The 23,982-nt window shown below is 42.7% G+C and overlaps 1 protein-coding gene across 2 annotated transcripts in view; it reads right to left on the reverse strand.

Annotated features, from left to right (window-relative positions):
- LOC307224790 (solute carrier family 23 member 1-like) overlaps positions 1-23,982 on the reverse strand; it is a 40,103-nt gene that overhangs the window by 7,614 nt on the left and 8,507 nt on the right. The window contains exons 2-10 of one of the 2 annotated variants that reach the window (XM_079991919.1): positions 22,169-22,244; positions 19,003-19,155; positions 17,630-17,787; positions 8,215-8,374; positions 6,872-7,053; positions 5,578-5,698; positions 5,056-5,212; positions 3,551-3,804; positions 1,981-2,145 (exon numbers count right to left, since the gene is read on the reverse strand). In XM_079991919.1, coding sequence (XP_079848045.1) covers positions 1,981-2,145; positions 3,551-3,804; positions 5,056-5,212; positions 5,578-5,698; positions 6,872-7,053; positions 8,215-8,374; positions 17,630-17,787; positions 19,003-19,155; positions 22,169-22,225 — 1,407 coding nt within the window. In that variant the 5' untranslated portion in view covers positions 22,226-22,244. Of the gene's footprint in view, positions 1-1,980; positions 2,146-3,550; positions 3,805-5,055; positions 5,213-5,577; positions 5,699-6,871; positions 7,054-8,214; positions 8,375-17,629; positions 17,788-19,002; positions 19,156-22,168; positions 22,248-23,982 lie in introns of both variants that reach the window. The other variant, XM_079991918.1, reaches the window with a different exon arrangement.

A 23,982-nucleotide genomic window follows, 5' to 3' on the forward strand; every position in this document is an offset into this window, starting at 1 on the left:
CTTTAGAGGGAAAACAAATGGACACCAGAATATCCATTAATTTCACCAGCTATTTTTGGCATGTAGACAATGCAGCATTGTTGATTCTTTATTATTCCATCTGTGTGCATAATGCTTTACTGAGTATAAGAGGGCAAGTCCATGCACCAAAGGGCTTATACTCTAAAATTCAACACAAGGGGAAAAGAATAAGGAGAGCCCAGGGAAAACGGGTAAGCAATATGTGGTGGTTTCAGTTGCACATGCTTAGGCTTAGCTACACGCTGAGTTACAGTAGGGCAGGAATTGCCAACCGGGTGCCCACAGGCACCATGGTGCCCTTGAAGGTTTTCATCAGTGTCCCTGAGCAGGTGTCACAGACTCTGAGCTCAGACAGAGAAAGAGCCATGAGACAGTGACAGACGCAGGCAGAAGAAAATGGCTGGAATAGATCTGCAGCTTCTGTTTCTGCTTACATCTGTCTCTGGAAGTGGCAGGACATGGGAGCAGGGTTGCTACTCTGTACTCTCTCCTCACCAGAACCCTCAGGTTTTTTTTAAAAAAAAACATTAGGATGTGTCCAGTACACCCCGTGCATGCCTATTTGTATACCATAGTAATAATAAATATTTCAGGGCAATATAGTCTTGAATATTTTCCACAACTCGAAAGTTGATGGTATGAAAGAACTGAAATATGGTACACTTATGCTTTTATGGTACCTAAGACAATGATAAGTGAAGTAGTTGGATATTGCTTCAGTGCTGTTCTAAGAAGAATGCTTTAATTTGTTCTAGACTTATTTTAATCTGATAATAGACAAGTTTGGGCAAGCAGTCAAGCTGCTCTCTTTGGGTTTCTATAAAGCAATTAATGCCACACTAGGGTGTTTACTTTTCCATATAAGATATGTAAGTATCCTTGATGAAAAAGAAAATGAATAATTTTCAAACAAAGATAAAGCCTTTGATAACGCTTTTTTATGATAGCAATTTTATCTAACAACAAAATCTTCACCTTTTATCAGCTCGGAAAATCTCTTGTAATCTTTTCTATCAGATAATGATGTTGATAAAGGCAATCTATTCTGTTAGAAAGATGTCACCTTGGTTTTAGGACACATTTCAACCTGCTGATTTATCCCATTTTTTAAAAGCAGAGTTAATGTTTAAACTTAATAGTTTTGTTTTATTTCTATTAAATATTGTAGTTTGAACACACCTGTACTTTTTAAAAGAAGTTAACTCATAGTTCATTGACACTTTTGGATTTGTTAATGATCTCAAATCATCTTCATCTTAAGGTCATGTTACCAGGTTCCTTCAACTTTCTGAAATGCTTCTCTACTTACAGTGAAAAACCATCCTTGGCATATATCTCACCGAAAATTGAAATTTTGTGAATTCCCATCCCCTCAATAACAACCCAATTCATTGTCTTTCATAAATTGTAACTATCTCATCAGTGCAACTAGCAGTCTTAACAATTTGTAATCCTTGCCTATCATCTCAGCTGTAGACACACCAACCATGCAAAATAGGAAGAACTACTTATTACATCTTGTTACCCATCTGCAATGGTCCTTGATAACTTTCTTACCTGAAACACATTTAATATGAAATTTGTGCTATTCAATAGTTTCTTAGCTGTCACAGATTATGCTTTTCTTTAATGTAAGATGCCTTGATGGAGTATATTTAGGCTAAGAGGCAGGATACAATAACTCACCCACACCATACATTTAAAGCACGTACCCCACAAAGAATTGTGGGAACTGTAGTTTCCCCCTCACAGAGCTACAGTCCTAAGCAGCCTTAACAAACTACAGTTCCCAGGATTTGTAGGTGGGGTGGGGGGGTGATCCATGTGCTTTAAAATGTTTGCTGTGGATGTCAGGTTGGCATTTGAGTTCTGAGGATATCCAGAGAAACTGAAACTGTGCACAAATGGCTCCTCCTCACCTATGCAGAATTAAATTGATTTTTGAAGCAAAACTCTCACCTGTAAATTGGAAACTCCCACAGCCGTGATGATGCCAAACATCACAAAAAACATTCCTCCAATGATGGGAGTTGGAATGCTGGCAAATATAGCTCCAACCTTGCCAAACATGCCAGTCAAAAGCATAACGCAGCCCCCAGCCACAATGACCATTCTGCTCCCGACCTGTGTTGAGAAGAACAGAAGAAAATTAAAAGCCCCCACAAAAGGACAAAGAAAATGATATGGATATGTTTCAAGTTCTGACAATAGGGCTTTGGTTAATTAGCTCATGTTGCCTCCTACAGCGGTGCTCATCTTTTAGGGTGGAAGGTAGAACCTTGCCCTTATTAATATGTTGCTGAATAAGCATACTATTAAGTATTGTTCACTGTTTTATTTTTTCCGGGTCTTAAATGGCTTTTACATGTTGTATTTTACCATGTCAAGCCGCTTTGTGACTTTTTACTGAGTAAATGTTCTGATAAATGTAATAACTAATAATAATAGCCATATTATAAGATAAGATTACAGTAAGACTCAATAGCCAAGCCAGGTGTTTTTTATACCAATGGAAATACAGGCTTTCTGGTTGTTCCATGGATTTTCCTGTTAAAGATGCTTTGTTTTTATAGTGTTCCATGTTCTATTAATAAATACTTATAAGAGGTGTTAACAATATTCCCTTTAAATGCCCTAAATGACAATAGCAGATATTAAACATAGCATCAGGTGGGCATAGTTTGTGGGAAACAGACCTGCAGGGCAGAGATTCCCCTCACCCTTGTTCTTTCTATAACCTATAGAACATTAATAAACTTTCTGAAGGTAATCATATTACTGCACAACTTGATTCCTGATAATATACTGCCACGGAAAGGACTAAAATGTTGTGGCTCATTAGAGAGAAAAGCTAACCCTCTGAATGAGGTAAGTCTACATGGAGCAACAGGCTGCTTGGAAGGACTCTTCAGCACAGCAATCCAGCAAACATGCTCATTTAGAAGCTTAGCAGAGCTTGTGCTAGTGCCTCAAGCATAGGGCAGCAAGATGGCGCCTAACCCCATTAACTTTTTCTTCCATTTCCCTTTGCTACACTTTTTACGAAGACCACAATGTGAGCGCTGAGCCTGCCCACCGCTGCTGATCTCCTCCTGCAGTGTGCAGATCCAGGGGAGTATTGGGGGATTCTCAGGCTATGCTCTCAGTTCGGATGTGCCAATGGTGTGTGTGGCAAAGCACAGGATTTCCACAGCAGATGCCCTCATTGTTGCTCAGCAGAAAACCTAATGTGGAAAGGGTTCCCTGGCGTTAGAACAGTTGGGAAAATACTATCCATGCATAGCCCATGTTTGTTTTAAGACAGGCACCCCCAACCTGCAGCCCTCCAGATGTTTTGGCCTACAACTTCCATGAATCCTAGCTAACAGGACCAGGGGTCAGGGATGATAGGAATTGTAGTCCAAAACATCTGGAGGGCCGAAGGTTGGGGGTGCCTGTTTTCAGAGCATATGTGTGGCTGCCTCTTCTGCAAAAATGCTGGCACTTTGCTGCAGTGGAATTCAATTTATCATACTGAAATCAGACTTACCCGAGTGATCCCCAAAGCACCCACGTTTTCACTGTACGAAGTGGTGCCATTTCCTGTCCCCCAGGCTCCCGCCAGAAGGCAGCCAATCCCCTCCACTCCAATTCCACGGTTGATTGCGTGCTTGGGAGGAGGAGGAGCACCAGATAAACGAGCACAGGCATAGTAATCTCCTACCGACTCCACCATGGAGGAGATCACCCCAGCTATGATGCCAAAAATCCCGGCCAAGCTAATGGTTGGAACTCCCCATTGACCTGTGTGTCGCAAACACAAAAACAAAGTGTCCATGTTGAGGCTGTGGATCTGAGGCTGGTGAAGCTCACCAGCATAAGTAGCTAAAACTTCTTGAGATGTTGTCGAATGTTGGAGCCAAAGGAACTGTTATTTTGCCGATTACAATTATTAACAGGACAACAATTAGGACTGTTTTGCAGGCGATAACCACCACATGGGAAGCTACTTTAACTTGCTCGACATATCAGTCATTACATGGTGAATCATTCAAGTACGAACTTGAACATGTTGTCCCTCACATTTTCCCAAGTGGAAGCTGTCGCCAAGGATGGACTATTTGTGTGCAATGTCTCACTATGGAAGAGTGGCTGTTGCCTAAATCAGAAGTGCCTGGAACGGGGATCAGTCCTGTCACTTGTGTTCTTGCATATCCACCTCTACCTGCTTCCAAGTCAACTCCTAGACAATCTTGCTGCTCCAAAATTTTACCCAAAAAAAGGTTGCATCCCTGTATAGGATGGGCAGCTATGCCACTGTAACATGGGTGTAGCCAGGATTTATGTTGGGGCGGGGGCAAGACACCCACCTGTCATCATCCTCTCTCTGGCTCTGTCTAGCAGATTCAGAACGAAATGTCTCCACAACTGTTGTTTTAAATTACTTTCTTTTGACCTCAAGTGCTCAGAAAAATCTGTCAAATCTTTCTACAATTTCTACTTTTAGTTAAGTATTTTTATTTATTTATTAACTTGATTGGGGGAGGGGGACAGCTGATTCCTCTTGGCTATGCCCACACACTGTAATAAATACCCAATTATTGTTTGAAACATAGTCTTAAACACATTGGCAGAATCAACAGATATACATAGACTGTTACCAGTACAGTGGTACCTCGGGTTAAGTACTTAATTCGTTCCGGAGGTCCATACTTAACCTGAAACTGTTCTTAACCTGAAACACCACTTTAGCTAATGGAGCCTCCTGCTGCCGCCGCACCGCTGGAACACGATTTCTGTTCTCATCCTGAAGCAAAGTTCTTAACCCGAGGTACTATTTCTGGGTTAGCAGAGTCTGTAACCTGAAGCGTATGTAACCTGAAGCGTATGTAACCTGAGGTACCACTGTACTGTTAACAATGAAGCCCTTTTGTCTGAAGAAGACCATATTAACATTAATCTGAAATCAACTAATAAAGAGAACCAAGAAGTTGATTAATGTTTTCACTCCCAATGGGGAGGCAAAAAATCAGCAACATCACGGCATGACAATACCTGGGTAAGGAAACCGAAACCAGGGAGCTTGTGAAAGAACATCCCCTTTGCTGTCAGTCCGAGCTTTGTAGCCATAAGCAAGTGGGTCCGAAGGGAACACATTGGTGATGGTAAGTATAAAACAGAGAAGCCAAGTAAGTGTGAGGCCAAACAGCACCTAATGAGTTACAGAAGACAATGGATCTCTGTTAGTGGCAGGGCTCGCTCCTACAGACTAGAAGTTGTATAGTTCAACAGTATTTCCCACTACATTTGCAAAGAGCATCAAAGAAATGTAGTTGTGGTATAGCTACTCAATCATAACAAAAACCACCAAATCCCCACTCAAATAAAGGCAAGTTGGTAAGACACAGCACGAAACAATTGGCAATCTCCCTCTACAGCTGGCTTATTTCATTGCCAACGAACAAGTGGAAGTCAATGCAATTCGTTAGGTGACTGAAATGAAGCACGCTTTAGTTTTATTTCAGTCTACCTGCTGTGGTCTATCTGGTCACCAAAAGTTCAAAGGGGTTAACTCACAGGGAAAATCTGGAAGAGGTAGATCTTGGAGAAATGGCATCTCTTGCTTGTGCTGTAAGATGGCACTGGAACAGGGACGTTTTTCAGGTACTGAGAGAACAGAACTATGAAGAATATGGTTCTGAGGTGGAAAAGAAAGTTAAGAAAATGTTGTTTATGTTTTATGTTGACTTGGAGGTCCTGATTCAGAACTTAAGGGAGTATTTATACAGGAACAAATACAAACATTGGTGCCACTTGTAAGCTCGCATTGCACTTATTCAGATATTGGGGCACAATGTTCCTACTACACTGACTTTTCACAACCATGTTTATTACACAGTCTTCATTTACTGAGATACCAACTGTCCTGAATCATCTTACAAAATTCCACACACCGTAGTGCAAGTTACAAACAGAGACAAGCATCTGATATCAAAGTTCTCATGACTGGATTTTTGTGTTTTCCAAAATACCTATTTTGGGCTGGGATCCTAATATTTACATGCAAGCAGACCTTACTTAATTCACAGTAATTTACTTCGTTCTGAGCTGATATGCAAAGCAGTGGATTGCACTGTTAATCTGCTGTTGTGTATGTCATGCATTTGTATTTTCTGATTATTGTGCATTGTTGTGTTTCATTAGTTTTATTGTGTTTGTAAATCTTATAAGCCACTTTGTGTCCTGTGACAGAAAAGCAGGGTAAAAAAACAAAACAAAACAACAACAGTTGATTCAAGCAGCTTTGTTCCAAGCAGTGTGCACTTATTAGTATTCCACACTTAGAAACAGATGAAAAGCTCATTGTAAAAATCATAGGATCAAGCCTATTCAATGCCTTGAAGAATATATCTACATGTGGGCATAAAGCACATGCCATGATAGGAGTGTGACTGAAACGAGGCATGGAACTAACAAGAGAAATTGGGAATTTCATTATTTTGCCCAGTAAAGATGCATTGTTTCCAAGTAACTGACTTCGTCCCAGGTATGGATTATTTTACATTTGCTGGTTGATACAGATAGGGTGGAATCTAACTGATGGCCTAATAATAATAATAATAATAATAATAGAAATAGAAATAGAAATAGAAATAGAAATAGAAATAGAAATAGAAATAGAAATAGAAATAGAAATAGAAATAGAAATAGAAATAGAAATAGAAATAGAAATAGAAATAGACAAAAGTACAAAGATTCACAAAATGTTTGGGGATATGCGTACCCCTGCATATCCCCAGAAAAAAGCACTGGGTGTATGTTCTCTGTTTGCATCCCATTCATCTTGGTATTAAAGGGAGGTAAAACTTACACGGCTGCTATACCCCAGTGTTGTCCTGCCTCTTCTCCTGCAGAGACAAAGAGAGGCAGTGCCACCAAGGAAATGGTTGGGGCAATTGTCAAAGGGCCAATGAACCTCAACAGAAATCCAATAAGACCAGAAAAACCAATAAAGATTTGGAAGCAGGAAGCTACCATGATTGCTCCCTGCAACTGAAACAGAGAAAGAAAAAATAAACATTTCACAAATAAACTTCTGCAAGCTTTGTCCTTCAATATGCTTGGTTATTGTATCTTTAATAATACTTCCAACCAGTTTTCCCAGGACAGGTGTTAAGCTAACTGACTTGTAATTTCCAGGACTGCCCCCTTGCCAATCTTTTTTTAAAATTGATGTTGCATTGCTACTTTCCAGTCCTCAAGTACAGAGACTGATCTGAGACACAAGTTACATATATTAGAGGATCAGCAATTGCACATTTGTGTTCTTTGATAGTTCTCAGGTGGTTGTTATCTGAACCCAGCAATTTGTCAGCTGTTACTCAGTCTATTAGGCCTATAACTTCATCTCTCACCACCACGATCTGCCTCAGTTCCTCAAATTCCCCTCCTGCAAAAGTTAGTTTTAGATTATCTTCCTCCTGCCTTCATGGTTGGAGGCAGTAATGCTGCTAAATACCAGTTGCTGGAGGTTTCCGTGGGCATCTGGGAAGCCACTGTGAGAAGAGGATGCTGGAATAGATGGACTATTGGCCTGATCCAGCAGGCTCTTCTTATGTTCTTACTTTCCATTGATTTTATTTTAATGTAGATTCTTTCCCTGCACATCAGCTTTTAATAGTGACATTGAAATTTCTACCATAACAAAATGTTTAAGTATTTAAGCTGCCATCTTGGTTAGTTTTAGATATGTGAGACATAATCATGTCCTCAACATCTCCCATGGTACTGTAGACTTTAATTATTACTGGAGAACAGGGAGATCTCCAGGTTTTGGAGGGCCCTTGGGCAAGATACCCTTCATGCATGCCCAACTCAATGAATCTACCTCCTCACTGCAGCAAGTCCTGCTAGGATGTGGACCACTGGCAGATGCCCAACCATGCTGACCTTTGGCACTGGCCCTGTTGGAAGACCATGGAAAGAAACTATGGGGAATAGAAACCATGCTGGTCCTCTAACATACGGACCCAGTCAAAGAGCAAGTAAAGTATAATCTCCCTGTGGCTGATCAAGAGAAGAATTGAAAGCAAAAGTGAAATCAACCTCTCCATAGCTATTGGAGAAGCTACATAAACTTGTAGGATATCCTACTATTCAGAACCAAACTTCAAGATATTCCCCCACATATATATGGAATGCCCAGTGGGTTACCTCTCGCATTCGTTCTTGCCAGGTCTCAACAAAGTCTGGAGAAGAAGTATCCAATGAGCTGGAATTTTGGGTCCACTCTGGGCACTTCCATTGGGGGAGAGAGAGCATAGCCAGCGTTGGAGTTAAGAAGGCAAAAGTCCCTCCTTGCAGGATAGGTAGCCTGTGTTCGGGATTGGAGGTAAGAATGGCACTGATGAGGGGGTTGCACTTTGTAGGTTTTTTGTAGATAAAACAGACTAAACAATGCAAATACAACCACAGAAAATACATTTGAAGACCTTTAGCTAACTCTACTGTCATAGAAATGGAAGAGGCTTGTCAACATGGTCTTTGCAGGCGCCGGTGTGCCTGCCTGTATTGCCAGTGGAGCCTTGTAAATGATTCAGTATAAATATTCATAATGGACCAAAGACTGTTCCACCTTCTTGTTCAGCTAATGCTTGTCCTAGCTCAACCTGTTCTGTATTGAACAGGCCTACATTTCTTTGGGCACCCACTCTTTCTTCCATTCTGAGCAGAGGGGAGGTGCAACGAGAGAGTGCAGCAATGGTTGATATAGGAGCCTTTTTATTCATTGATTGTGGGGAGGGCTGATGGGGTGGCATGCCTGCGCCATTTTGTAGCCCTCCCTATTTTTATATGTGGCAGTCATTTTGTATTGTGCCATGTCCCCTATGGGAGCCATTTTGTGTTATGCCACACATCTCTCAGCAGCCATTTTGTGACTGGAATCCGCTGCACTCTCTCAAAATTCCTGCTGTGCCCACAGATCCAAAGCAGTTCTCAAATAGATCATTGGCTCTCAACCAGTGTGTTGACCTTACCTAAGGAAGATCACACCAGCAAACACCACAGTTGTCTACTAGAGAGAAACTGAGAAAGGGAAGGAGAAAGAGAAGAGACAAATGAATGAATGAGGAGCAGGAAAAGAAGGCCAGATTTCCATAGTAGTAAAGAAAAACATAGAAAGGCTATACTGTAAAGAAAAATATGATGCAAGGTGGAAGAAAGTGGGGTCCATAAGGACTCCAGCCTAGATGACAACAACAAGAGATATGCAATCCATGAGCTCTTCAGGAGAGGGTGCTCCCGTACTACCTGTTCCTCAGGACATTCCTTTGCTGCTCAGTTCCTACGTATTGTATTGAAACCAAGAGGATCATATTTGTATTGAAACAAACAGGATCGATGCCCTAACAAAAAACATCAATGCAAAAGAAAAGTGGGGTGGGAGGGAATATACATTATCACATGAAAAATAACACACACGTGTTCATTTTGCAACACAAACAGGTGCCACAAAGTACTCCTGCAGGTAGCAATGGCTGCAATTATACTTGCAGGCTCCCCTTATGCCCCGCCCTGCAGGTGGCTTTGGAGTTTGCAGGCAGGCAGCAGGTACTTACACTTGCTTATGTCGGGGTAAACTCCAGTTATGAGGGGCAGATTACATGTTACCCAACAACAGCCATGTGCAGTAAAGCCTTGGCAGTCAGTTCTGCCATTTAAAGCACCCTTAGGGAGAAGGCCATTTGCACAGTGCTTAAGCCATGGGTAGGCAAACTAAGGCCTGGGGGCTGGATCCAGCCCAATCACCTTCTAAATCCGGCCCACGGACGGTCTGGGAATCAGCATGTTTTTACATGAGTAGAATGTGTGTTTTTATTTAAAATGCATCTCTGGGTTATTTGTGGGGCATAGGAATTTGTTCATTTTTTCTTCAAAATATAGTCTGGCCCCCCACAAGGTCTGAGGGACAGTGGACCGGCCCCCTGCTGAAAAAGTTTGCTGACCCCTGGCTTAAGCCTTCACTTCCCAGCGGCTTTCCCCTAAAAAAAATCCCCTTTCACCCGTATCACCCTTCAACTCAAACACATACATATAGAGTATCTTGGGCTGCAAAAGCAGCTGAGGAAGGAAGTTTCAGAAGAAAAAGTGATGATTAGCCGACAAAGGACCAAACATTCCCTTCCTTCTTCTATGCAAATGCCAATACCTTGGAAACCAAGGTAGAAAACTGGTTCCATGCTTTTCTCTTTCTTCCAGATCTTTAGTATGGCAAGAACAGGAGTCTTCCTGTACTAGCCACTTAGAGCACGGTAACTTGTACAGCTGATTGCTGTTGAACTGTATCCACTGGTCTCCCTTCAAGACAGTGTCATGGGAATTACAGATATAGTAAAATTAAACTTTGGAACTGTGTGTGAGGAGGGCTGGGTGAGTGAAGGTTGAAATGTGACGGCCGTGTCTGCAAGAAAATCATGAGAGAAGGACAGAACGACGTGTACCACAGGAGCTATTGCTTTAACCATGAAGGGCAAAGGAAGAAGGGAAAGATAAGAAGGTTGCTATGCCTTGTGATTAAACAAGTAGAAGGAAGTACTGTCATATATGGCCATCACTGCTGCTTTGCTTCCCTTTGCTTAAAGGTAAAGGTAAAGGTACCCCTGCCCGTACGGGCCAGTCGTGTCTGACTCTGGGGTTGCGCGCCCATCTCGCTTAAGAGGCCGGGGGCCAGCGCTGTCCGAAGACACTTCCGGGTCATGTGGCCAGCGTGACAAGCTGCATCTGGCGAGCCAGCGCAGCACACGGAAACGCCGTTTACCTTCCCGCTAGTAAGCGGTCCCTATTTATCTACTTGCACCCGGGGGTGCTTTCGAACTGCTAGGTTGGCAGGCGCTGAGACCGAGCAACGGGAGCGTACCCCGCCGCGGGGATTTGAACCGCCGACCTGACGATCGGCAAGTCCTAGGCGCTGAGGTTTTACCCACAGCGCCACCCGCGTCCCTTCCCTTTGCATAGAAGTGTATAAATGATTGTGCTTGTTTCATGTTGGTGGTGCCACCCATCAACTACTTGCTGGTTGAGGTTTTGCTGTGCTTTCTTTGCGACACTTAAATAAACATCTTGTTAACTGACACAATTTGAGCCTGGATTTTACCGGCCGTCCAGGCTGAACCTACTTGGTACTGAACTCCAATATTTCCCTAACAGCAGCACTTTCGATAGGGAGTTATCACATTTTCCCACTGCTAGTCACAAGCCAATATATTTTGTTTTGGGGGAACAATGATTTGTTTCCCCAAGTATAGCATGAAACAGGGCTACACAGGTGTCATAAGCTGCTCCCTCTCACACCTTCCTCTATTTTGGTTTCTCAATCATTGCAGTGGTTCGCTGGCTATGCTTTTAACCTAGGAACAGTTCAAGAGCTTGTACAGAGAATGGAGGCAGAGATCTGTGGCATCCAAAGTTTTGGCGATTTCTTGCCTTTCCTTAGACCCAGCATTAACCTCACTAGTAAATTTGAATTATAAGACTATAAAGTATTTTGGCCCCCATATTTGCATAGGTGTGCAGGGACAGTAATAACTCGTCCCCAGTGCAGCCAGTATTTGAAATGTTGCAAAGAAATCCCATCCAAAAAGTACATCCTCCACTTTGTAGGAGAAGCTAAGACCAAGGCAAACATGGTGACTCTAAGCATGACCAGATTTTTCAAGACAATCCTTTATCATCACCTTCCATATTTACATTGCCTTTTCCTGCACATCCAGCAATGCAGAAACGCATTAACTAAAAAGACATGCCTGCTTCTCCTTCATCTTAATTGTCATTTACCGCTGTTTCACTGCTCTATGAGGTAAGTTATTTAATATTTGCCATCCTGGGAGTGCCTGTGGGCCTTCCCACAACAACATCACAATTTAAATAAGCCTCGGCAAAGTATATAAAGGAGTGTAACTGCACTGTATGTACCCAAGACTTCAAAGGCGTTTTAATATTTTATTTTATGAGCCACAGCTCACTAATTTCTTCTGGAAATAGTAACAGGCATATTGCTACCTGAGGAATTCATGACATCCATTATGCCCCTGAGCTCACTGTATCAGAGAATTACTTGCACAGATCAGAGGTTACATCAGAGGCATTCCTAGAGGTGATCTGGGTGTGGAGGAAACAGATTCCTTAAAAGCTCCTGTTTCATTGGTAACCTTCCATTATATTGAAAGATATCATTATTATGTCTAAAAAATGTCAGTGGGCTAAGACAACTGAAGCCTACAGGATGGCGCCTTGCTTTGTGTGTTTTAGAGCTGTAAATCATGGCTTCAGAACCTTCTGGAACTGGGAGTTCTTTCTTCTTTAATTACAACAAATGCCAATATGTGGCGTAATTTAGCTTAGCTATCAAGTTCCCTGGCTGACCATTTCCTAGCTTAACCTACCTTACAAGTTTAAAATGAGTAACCACTGTGTGGAACTACCAATCTCAGCTCCTTGGAGAAAGGCCAGGATATAAATACAATTTTTTAAAAAACAAAACAATAAAATCCCTATTGAAATGAAGAGCTTTAGACCAGGTCGAAGTGACTTAAGTTGCAGCTGACCTTGCAGTATTGGCGATATTTACTGTGCCTAAATCAGAGACGGTGAACTTGTGGTCCTCCAGACATTGTCAGATTACAACTCCTATCATCCCTGATGGAACCCAACATCATCTGGAGGGCAACAGGTCCCCCATCCCTGACCTTAATTCTAATTTAAAAGGTTTCTACTTGGCTGTTTAGTGAACTGTCTAGTTTTCCAATGAAGTGAGCCATCAGTGTTAGGCCTGCCAAAAAAAAGAGCTCATAAATCTAGAGAGGATAATCTCCCTGCCCTACCTACTATATCAGTGCTGACAGCAGCAGCAGCAGCAGCCTCTGCTTGAGGGTGGGTGGAACCATCTGGACTGAGCTGACTTCATCCCTGAATAATCTTCATCCCTGACTGATCCACAAGTCTTCAAGGGCTATGATGCCACAGTGCCTGGAGAGTAGTATTCTCCAACTTGGTGGCCTCCAGATATTTTGGACCCCCATCAGCCCCAGCCATCATCTAGAAAGCACCAGATTGGGAAACAATGTCAAGTGATTTGTTAGAAGGCAGGAAGGGACAGATCTATTTGCCTCCAGAGCTTATCAGTACTCACAGTGCAGCTCCTGCTGGAACTGAAGGCAGCTGCTTTATACAGAGTCAGACCAATTAATCATCTAGGTCTGTATTGTCTACACGCTGACATGCGGCAGCTCTCCAGGGTTTCAGACAGGGCTTTCTCCAGCCCTACCTGGAAATGTCCAGGATTGAAACAGTGGCCTTACCAGTCCAAAGCATGAGCTACCCAATGAACTGTGGCCCTTCATCCAGTTGCTCCTTTGTCCCAGTGATATGATAACACAGTGATATGGCAACACAGCTTTTAGGACAGTACTCGCAGTACTGCTCTATTATTATTATTATTATTATTATTATTATTATTATTATTATTAAAAAGTAGGAGCCACCTGTAAACTTACCTCAACCTTTTGGGACCAACTCATGTAGCGGGAGTAACCAATGTGGTGCAGATGTTACACTACAACTCCCATAATTCCTGACAATTGTTCATGTTTGCTGAGACTGATGGGAATTTGAGTCCAACAACACTACGTGGGGCTACCCTTGGGTCTGGTTCAGAGGCTCAAGCAAAATGCTGCAGATGGAGAGTTGACGAGGCTAAAAATATTTTTACTGGCTGCCCATACACTACTGGACTAGGTTCGTAGTTCTTTGTTAATTTACAAGGCTCTTAACAGCTTGGGTGCAGGATACCTCAGGGACCATCTGATCAGTTAAACACATTTTGAACCCCAAAATGTTCTGTGGACCCTAACATGCAAAGACTTGCAAAGGCTTTAAGAGAGCACTCTGAGCCTCCAGAAGGTAGAGGCTGCTTCAAAGACTGCTTCTGAACAGTGCTCTTTGAAGCAGCCCCTCACTCCCATTTGTGCCTCTGGAGGCTCAAACAGAACTGAAAGAGCATCTCTTAAAGCCTTTGCACATGGGGGTTCACATTTTTTAAAAATTGGGGTTAAAAGGGGGTCCTCATCCTCAAAAAAGTTGGGGAATGCTGTCTTAGGAGATTCAACTCAGCAGCTCTCAAAGCTATTTGCCCAAACCTCTGCCGAATCAAAAGAGCAATTGTGAAGTTGCAGGAGTGCAGGGCGGGGGGCGGGGCGGTGTGATGAACTCTGAAGTAGACTCTGAACAAAGATTATCTGTGCCCTGTGCTGAGAGTTTGTTTTTGAGAAAAGAAACACCGTGTCTTTGAATAATGGTTTGTTTTGCTTCCTCTCCTGCTGGCTGGCTTAGAAGAACAAAGGCACATACAAAACGGCGCATGGCTATTCTTTCAAGAGAGTCTCATGATAGTCTAGAAAGGCTGCTCATATGAACCCTTGTCAAAGCTGGACCCTGGAACTGCTTCATTTCACGAAGCTGATCTGCACTATAAAGCTCCGTGTCAAATTTTGTTTCTTTTCATGACTCAGCAGTAATCCCTGCAAACTTCCTATGCAACACAAGCTTCCTTCTCCCAGGACTGTAGGATCGGGGTCATTATCCTCCACCACCCCCTGCAAAAAATTGGCTCTGGAGCCGAGTGAGGATTCCCAGGTAAGATCCTCCCTCTATTGTGTGGGCAGGTAATCCCTCCCCTACCTGGCCTGGTCTCCTTGGCAACGCTTCCCCCAGGTGGGATTGGACAACTGACTGAGGTAGGCGGAGACCTCCAGGTATCCCACCTGAGGGAAGGCAAAGCCAAGCCTATGCTGTTGGAGCCGCTCCAGATCTAGGGGCTGCACGTGTCCACGCAAAGGGCGCCCCCCGTTTTAGGCGGGGAGCGGTCATTATCCTCCACCCCCCCCCCACAAAAAATAGTGTTGAATTTGCACAGCTGCACCCCAACATCCCAATAAGGATTAATGTACACATCACATGACAACAGCATCTGCCAGAGGCACACTGGTCCTTCTCATAACAAATTCATAACAAGAGAATATAGATAGATACACTTCTTTAGAAGTTTGTAACCATCTTGGTTTTCAGGGAGCCACAGCTGAGTGAAAGCTACACTTTGCTTGAGCTACACAGCTGTTTTAAGGATATGTATATTTGTACTTGTTGCAAGAAACAGTGGTGCATGTACAGCAAATATGATTGCTGCATAAAGGGAATGAATTGGCCCTTGTCTCTCCCGCCCCTAGTCAGTGTCAGGGGAGAAAAACGACTCATAATGAAGGAAGAGGGGTACGACAATAATGTGGAAGAGACATTGAAAAAACATTTGTCTGTTCTAACTGTGGGAAAGTTCATGTGTCAGTTCTATTTAAATACATACTGCCTGTGTTAACTTGTTCAGGGTTTAACTCAGGGGTCGGCAACCTAAGGCCCATGGGCCACAAGTAGCCTATGGGGGTCGTTTAACCGGCCCACAAGCCACCCCCAAACCGAGCCGGCCACTCGGTGAGTCCCCGTGCACTGTGCTAAAGTGGTGCAGCGCAGCACGGGGACTCACTTCTGCAGCACCAGAAATTGCATCTGCACAGACGCCGGAAATTGCATCTGCACAGACGCCAGAAACTGCGGGCATGCGTGCTCGCGATCTGGCCCACGGAGGGATCTCCACTGGAGTGAATCAGCCCAGGTGAGGTAAATCTTGCCAACCCCTTGTTTAACTTCTCCTGCATAATGAAAGAAAAAGAAGAAAATGTAGCATACAGGGGTACCAACTATAGGGGGCTCTGAGTGCCTGAGCACCCAGAATTTTTTTTGTTGTGGGTGCTCAGCACCCACACCACAGGGCCCCCATGCAACTTCTGAGGTATCACAAGGCCTTTCTGAGGTCTTGTGAGGTCTCAGAACCTGATTTTTGGTGCCGCCAGAAGTCAGGTTTCAAGACTGGGGGCCCTGCATAACGTCATGACGTCATGTACACTGGGCACCCATAACCTGGGGCCCAAGTTGGCTCCCTTGGTAGCATATAAACCCAGCCACCATTGTCAGGGTGTTAATAGTGGCACAGAAGCTAGAACATATTATGCCACACACTAGTCTTGCTGCACATGTAAGAGGCAGAAATGTTTTCCTAACTATACAACCAAGCTCTTTCTTTTCCATCCTAACCCATTTTAGGATTTGCATCAGGAGCAAATCACAGTCAGCTTAAAACATCAAGGCAAATAAAACATTTCACAGACATTAGGCAATCCTTTATGGGATCAGAGATCTAATTATGTCTACTTATGGGGAGAATACAAGTACCAGAAATGGGAGATGACTAAAGAACCTACACACCATCAATACCATCCAGCCTGCTTACAAGATCATCTGCAAATGATTCCAATGTTCCTTAAGGTTGGTGATACAGCTCTTAATGATTGCTAGAAAGATGAAAGCACGCTGCTTCCACAATGCAACGCTCAACAGCACTGCATGAATTAAGAACAAGATTCCACGCATTCTCAGAAGATGTCAGCTAGTGAGCAATTTCCTGGTTTCTTTATATCAATGCCCACATACACAAAAATGGAACACAGTATCTGAAGATTTTGGAAACAGATAACATTCCACAAAATCTAACTCCAGAATTTTATAGTTACGGTAACTATGGAGAAGAAAACTTTTTATTTTTGTACAAAACCAACTTACATTTTACTATCTGTATTTAATACAGGGGCGGGGAACCAAATCTGACCAGTGGACTGGTTCAAGGCCTCGGCCACCCTTGCAGGCCACTTTGACAAGTGGAAGAGAACACCCACCTGTCAGCCAACAGACATTGATGTGACAATGTTAGAAGAGCCCCCCCCCACGCCCTGACAGCATCAGATAGCTGATTGACGCCAACAGTGAACTTCACTTGGTCTGCTTACAGACAAAGTGTGGATTTAAACCACAACTGCGCATGAACATTTTTGTTCTAAAATGTCCATTTGCAGGTGTGGTTTGAATCTAAACTGTGCCTGCAAACAGACAACATTAAAGGGACTTGCTGTCAGTTAGTGAGCTCTATGTACCAAATAGCAATTGAGAACACATTCTTGAGCCCCCATTTGTTCCTTTGCAGCTGCATTTTTGCATGCCCCACACCTGATGTTTCATATACCAACAGCATAGTTTGGGGAAAAACCACCTCACAGGCCAAATTAATAGGTCTGTCAGCTGGAGGCTCCCTACTGCGGCTTTTAAAAAAAGATTCCTGGTTCCTAAATCATTTTGCTTCACTTATTTCAAAAGGAAGTCACTAAAACCAGTTTGTAACACTATATTGTTCCATTGCGCAAACATAAAAGGAGGGACATGCAATATTTACACGCTAATATGCATTCTCCACTTTTATCTTATCCTCTGCTTCCTGGGATCCTGATCTAACTCACTTAAATTAGATGCTGCTGAGTTTATTATGCTTTAAGTGAGGTTTTCCAGTCAAACTGTTTAAAAAATTCTCTTTCTTAGTGAGCTGTTAGTAGTTTAACTAATAATAATACACTGCATTCATCTCAGCCACATGCAAATGTAATGTAATGTTGCGCTCCTAGAGGTACATGCCTACCTGACTCCAAAGATGACTTGAAGAAGGGTACAGATTCCCGAGACGAAGAAGATGGTGCTGATCAGGTGACTCTGTGTCAGGGTATCATGCTCCAAGCAAAGAGATTTGGACAGGATGAGAGGGATAGCAACAAGACCTCCAAGAGCAGTGAGGTAGTGCTAAGAACCAAAGAGAGAGAGAAAAAAAGAGTTAAGAGAAAGAGCTTTGTGTATAATAGCGGAGAAGACAGGGCCTTTTTTGTGGTGGTACCCAGAGTACAGAACTTCCTTCCTCCCAAGAGAGGTGAAGTTGGCTCCCACTCTTTGAAGCTTCAGGTCTGCTCCCATTACTTTAATGTAGCTGGATGTCTGTACTTTCCAGCTTTAAGAATGTGTGGGGTAGGTAAGGGTGGGGCTTCAAAGGAACAATTGGATACTTAAAGTGAGCTCCCAATTGTTTGGGACCCAACACTCCATGCTATGCTTCAAAGTCCCAACAATCAAGGCTTCAAACCACACCATCAGCTGAAAAAGGAAAGGCTGAACTAGGGTTGTCAGAACCAGTGTGGGGTGTTGTGCAATAGAGCCCTGGGCAGACGTGGGTGACTGAAATCCCCATTGAGTCATAAAGCTGGACTTGCAGTGCTGGCTCCATGTTTTATGAGGTCTTTCAGCAAGATACCTGTCGTGGGCATATTTCTTCCCTTCAGTCATTCCCTTGGTCTGCCTCTGGGCCAAGTTCCAACCACTAGGCAACACTGATTCCTAGCACTCTCCCTCTGGGCCACAGGGTAAAGAAAAAGGATGAATAGATCGCCTAGGCAAGTGGAGCAACAACAGGACCAGGGGCTGTGCTGAGATAGGTTTCTGGTAGGTTGGAGCTTTTTCTGGGGAAAATTGGAAAAAATGACACTGCCAACATCGCCTGCTATACATCTGGATTTTCCCAGACATTTACCCAATTTCTGCCCAGACACTGCTTGCGGTTGCAGTATTCCAGATATGTCCGGTAAATTCCGGACCCTGTGATATGAGCCTTTGCAAACACAACATTACCAACCCCTGATACCGATTCTAGTGATCTGAGTGGCCACCAGTCACTCTCTCTCCCTCAGACTCACTTGCCTCACAGAATAAATGGAATTACCCCCAAATAAGTAATCCTGAATTCTTTGGAGGGATATAATTCTCCCTTGAGAGACATAATCTCCCCCATATATACACCACCCAGAGCATTTTTGCTACAATATAATCAGTACACGTTTTGGCTCCTTTGCCTATTTATCACATACTGACTGACTTTAAATCTGTTAGAATTTATTATTAACCTCAGCCATAGTTTTGTTCAACTGGTCACAGAAGGCCCTCCACCTAACTTTTCCTTCCAATCCTCACCTGAATTCCCAAGAAGATGCAGAGGTACCAAGGGGGGATATCTGTGACGGTGTAAGCGAGACGGCTGGAGTCTTTGCCTTTCTGCCTTTCTTCACACTCTGGAACTGTGGCACCAGCTTCAGGGAAGTTGCAGTAATGCCCTCCATCATCAGTCTGCAGGAACAAAGGAGAACATTTCAGTTAGGGCTTGAACCGGAGGGCACCAGCATTTGCTTCTCTGAAATGTGTTTTACAAAGTTACTGGCACCTCTTTGGGTCCTCTGGGTGCCTGTCTTGCTACCTGTCTCAATATGGATGGGTTGGAATGGAATGGACTTGGACTTGGACTGGCAGAAGAAAATGCCAGAATACGCAGTTAGCAAAAATGACAGGGAGAATTAGAGATGACCTAGAACAAAGATTTAATAGAGACTGGGACACTTACAGAGGATACCTAAAAGAGCATTGTAAACATCTAAATTCTTTGGCAGGTCTTGATGAACCCTTGTATGACAGTAGGAAACTTTACAAAACCAAGACAATTGAGACAATTTATGAGAGACAATGGAAAGTGTGCAGTCGGAAAAATGCAACTCAGGAACCATGTTGGGGTGATTGGAAGTCATAATGGTATCTGTTATGTATGAATCTATTTTTTTTCTTTTTGTAATATGTATTGATCTTGGATTGTGTCGATTTTTATTTTTATTTTTGCAAAATTAATAAAGTATTAAAAAATGTGGATGGATTGGGAAGGGGGAAAACAAAGTTATCTGTGAATCTATTTCAATAGTAAATCTTCAGAGCTGGCTCCTGTATTTTCTAATCCGTTCCTTCTTAAACAAGCTCACTCCAGTTTCATTCAGAAAAGTTACTGAAAACCACCTCTGGCTTTACTTTAAAAAAAGACAATAATACACTACAAATGTTTCATATACCCTGCTCTTTCTCTGCAGCATGGTTTGTCACATGTATCACATGCATCATAAATAGGAAAGACATAATGAGGTTGAGCTGATTTCACTCTTGCTAAAGAGGACAACTTTTTATTTCTCATGTAACTGTATCAGTCAAGGGGGAGAGGGGGGGAGGAGACTTGAAAGCAGCAATGACACACAACGTAAAGAGAATAAGAGGCAGGTAATAAAATCTGCAGCAGATTTGAAAGCTAGAACGAGCTTGGACATTGGCCTAGTTATCCATCTCAAGTCTGTTATCATCAGGCTCCCTTTTTGAGGAAGAGAGAAGCTTAGTGATCTGTTCCACTTAGTTGCTATGAGGGAGAAAAGAAAGACCATTGAGCATTCCATTTGCTGAAGGTGGTCCAGAAACACACCATCTAATAGGAAACTCAGGTGCTGAGTGCAGGTAGCTATGTAACCAAAATTGGGTCACTGAGAAAATAAGGCGGTAGGAATTCCAAGATTTGCAGAAGTACAAGAAATGCTTCTGGAAAGAAGGGATGATTAAGGTGGCAAAAAGAGAGAGGACCCAACAGACATGTGGAGACTGGTCATTTAAGTGGCCAATAAAATGCTGAGTATCAGTCATTAGAGTGGGGAGGGAAAGAAGAAAAACAGGAGGAAATATTACAAAGCATCTGAGAAGGGGGCATTGCTGCCTGGAACCCCACACAGGAGCACTTAATTTTGTTGCAGTCCCTACTTGCTGATACTAATAGTAAAAATTAATAGTTGTTTTAAGTAACCCTATGTACGGACCATCCAAAGAGCCTTAGAGGAAAAAGTAGGGTGTAACAACAACAAAAACAACAACAACAACAACAACAACAACAACAACAACAACAACAACAACATTGCTATTCATTTATACAACACAAGCTGTGCATTTTCACTCAAACTTCTGCTATGAAGTTATTTGCATGTGGCTTGGACTCTTTCCAAACAGCACGAGGACTTGATTTACCAGACTTGCTGATGGCAAAGCAATTTAGCCCTGGAAGTCTAAACAGCAAAGGTATCCTCCAGCACAGAGAACAAAAGAAGAATACTGAATTTCCAGTGGTCCAGCTAGCATGTTGTCTAACCAGTAGTGGCTTTCTAGTGTCTCTGGAATAGATCTTTCTTAGCAGCTGTGGTCCTTTAACTAGAGATGGATCGTGGACCCTTTTGCAAGCTCTGCCTACTGATCCCCTCTTTGAGGCTATATGAAAGCATAACACTTTTCACTGCTGTGCTGCTAGATATTATCTACATTGTTTACAAAGGTAGTCGGGCAGGTGCAGTTCTCTTTTAGCCATGTATTTGTGCATGTACACACATTTGTGTTCTTTTTTTTTCTCCTAGGCGTGCAGTCTAATTCTATGAAAGTTTACTCAGTTGTAAGCTCCGGAGAATATAAAGGAATTACTTCTAAGCATAGGCATAGCTGGGGGAGGGGGAGGGCAACTGCCCCCCCCAGATCAAGTAAAACTATAGAAATACTTAACTAACTGACCAAACACATTGGTTCTGACCCCCCTAACAAAGGTCTAACAAAGTACCCCCCCCACGAAAATCCTGGCTACGCCCATGCTTCTAAGCAAGCGTTAACAAAAATTGCAGCCTCAGAACCCACCTAAGGCATACCATGATGCAGGATAGGGGTGCGTAAACTTTAGGAACGTTCACTATCCTAAAGTTTTTAAAATGCTAACAATATTTCTTTGTTCTGGCCTGCCTTAATCTAGAGTTGCAGCAGAAAAGCAAGAGATTATCTTTCTTTTTAAGCAGAGAAGGAAATGATAGGGAGTGAACTGTCATGTAATAAAAAATAATCCATTCTTCCTCTCTTATTTGTCAAATTTAAAGGACTATACAAGTAACGAATTGTTACAATTTACTCAGAAACAGAAGTGTATTCAACATAGTTCCACCACACATAAGGGGGGGGAAAGAGTTTTACAAGAAATAAATACGTTTTGGCCATTATAAACACAGCCTAACATTGCTAAGTTCAGGGGTGTTGACCCATGCCCACCCCCACCCCAGATTCCACTTCCCAGGAGACCTAGCCAGCATGCCCAATGGTCAAGGATGTTGGGTGCTGAAGCCCCAAGTTCCTATCCCCTGGCTTACTCTACCCATTTCTCTCTTTCCCCACTTTTTTATTTTTATTTTCTTGTTGTTTGGTTTTATTCAAGCTCACTATGCAGGCATCTGATTTAAAATACAAATATAGAACTTACTATAAATATGGGGTTGTCTAGTCCATTTGGATCTTTGTTTGAGGGAGTCATCTCCATTTCAAGGTTTCTTCAGCACCTTCTTTGAAAAAACAAGACAGAAGAGAAGATGAGATTTCCCATAAAAACTTCATGCTTCAAGCTCTGAACAAGCAGCAACAGAGAAGCTGAATGAGCCTGACTTGTAGGAGTCCAAATTCTTTTCCAGGCATTCATGTGAGAATTACTGCAAAGGAATTTCCCTTTTCACTGGCTTGCTGAAATAACTCTCCCTCTCTTTCCACTCAATTACACAGGATGGTTACGTTTCTAAATCTTTGAGATTGCCCTGCCTGACACACAGGGCAGTGTCAGTTTTCATGGGCATCGCAGATAATTCATTAAAATTTACTGAGTACCCTTCCTAAGTTAATGCATATTTTCGTGTTGAGTAACAGATTTGTTTTTTCAGACTGAGCAATATTTAAGAAAACATCTGCAGTTGTTTACCGTGAAACAGAGAAATGAAACTCAAAAACCATACAGATATACCTGTCACCTGAAGAATATAACTATTTGGTAACTTTACATATTATATATATACGTATGTGTGTGTGTGTGTGTGTGTGTGTGTGTGTGTGTGTGTGTGTTACACATCACCCCAATCTCCAAGAGGTGATAGACTCCACACTTACCCAGGATTTGGTTTCTTTGGAATGAAGGTCAGTGAAGATATATGGTTTCATTTACACATAAATATAACCTTAGCATAGGAAACCTTAGATGAGGAAAGAGGGTCTCGCAGAATTGACACCCCAACAGATCTTGCTCCTTTAGTTCTAGCCTGGACCAAGGCTATTCTTCTCCTATGTAACAGCTAGGTGAGTGGGGTGGAGAAGAGCCCACCCATCTGAGTCTGTGGCACAGAGCAATTTCTTTGCATAGGCTAAATCATGGTACTTGACTAGCCAGCGAAAGCCATTACCTTGACAAAGGAACCAGTTCCGGCAAGTCTGCTTTCATACGTTCTATCCCCACAGATACAGGATCCCAAGATGCTACCCACAACAAGAAATATACATACATACATATATACATGCATGTACACACACACACACACACACACACACATGCATCCATATAGTTTTTAAGCGTTTCATGATAATGAGCCTACCTTGAAGGCTTGATAGTGGGAAGCCAATATACATGTTTTAAATGTTAGATTACGGATCAGTTTTAGAATGCAGTTGGATTCTGATGGCAAGGAAGTAAAAGGTGTAGCAAAAGAGGAGATTACGGATGGGTGTTTGGTCTGTTCCAGCAGGGCTCCCCTCTTATGTTGCTTGGTACTAGAAGGCTCTACCACCACTCCCCCCCCCCCATAACATCCATCTGTTATTAGGAATGTGGGAAGTGTAGCCAATTAGGCAATTAAAAACAACATAGAATTCCACAATGCGATTTTTGGTTAGAACAGTTTGCTTGAGAACATTCCCATCACGATTGGTCACCAATTATTCTTTCAGTAATGCAAACCGGGGAAAGGTGAGCTGTCTGACTTATTGCAATAGTTACTCAGAAAACCCTGGCATGCTATCTCAGACTGCGGTTGAGCATGCAGAAGAGCTAACCAGCTTAAGAGAGATGCCACTCCTGACACTCACTGTGTTTCATGCTGAAACTTAGCCTTCAGTGACAAATTTTAGTGGTAAGGTAACTATTTTCTTGGTGCATCAAAACAACAAGAAGCAAGGCACTGGAACAATGTGCCCTACTTCCTAAGACATCACATGCTGTTTTCAAGATGGACTGAAAATCTTACTCAGCTATCTCTTTCA

Source organism: Podarcis cretensis (assembly GCF_951804945.1).
Source record: "Podarcis cretensis genome assembly, chromosome: 10".
In the NCBI taxonomy this organism is placed as follows: Eukaryota; Metazoa; Chordata; class Lepidosauria; order Squamata; family Lacertidae; genus Podarcis; species Podarcis cretensis.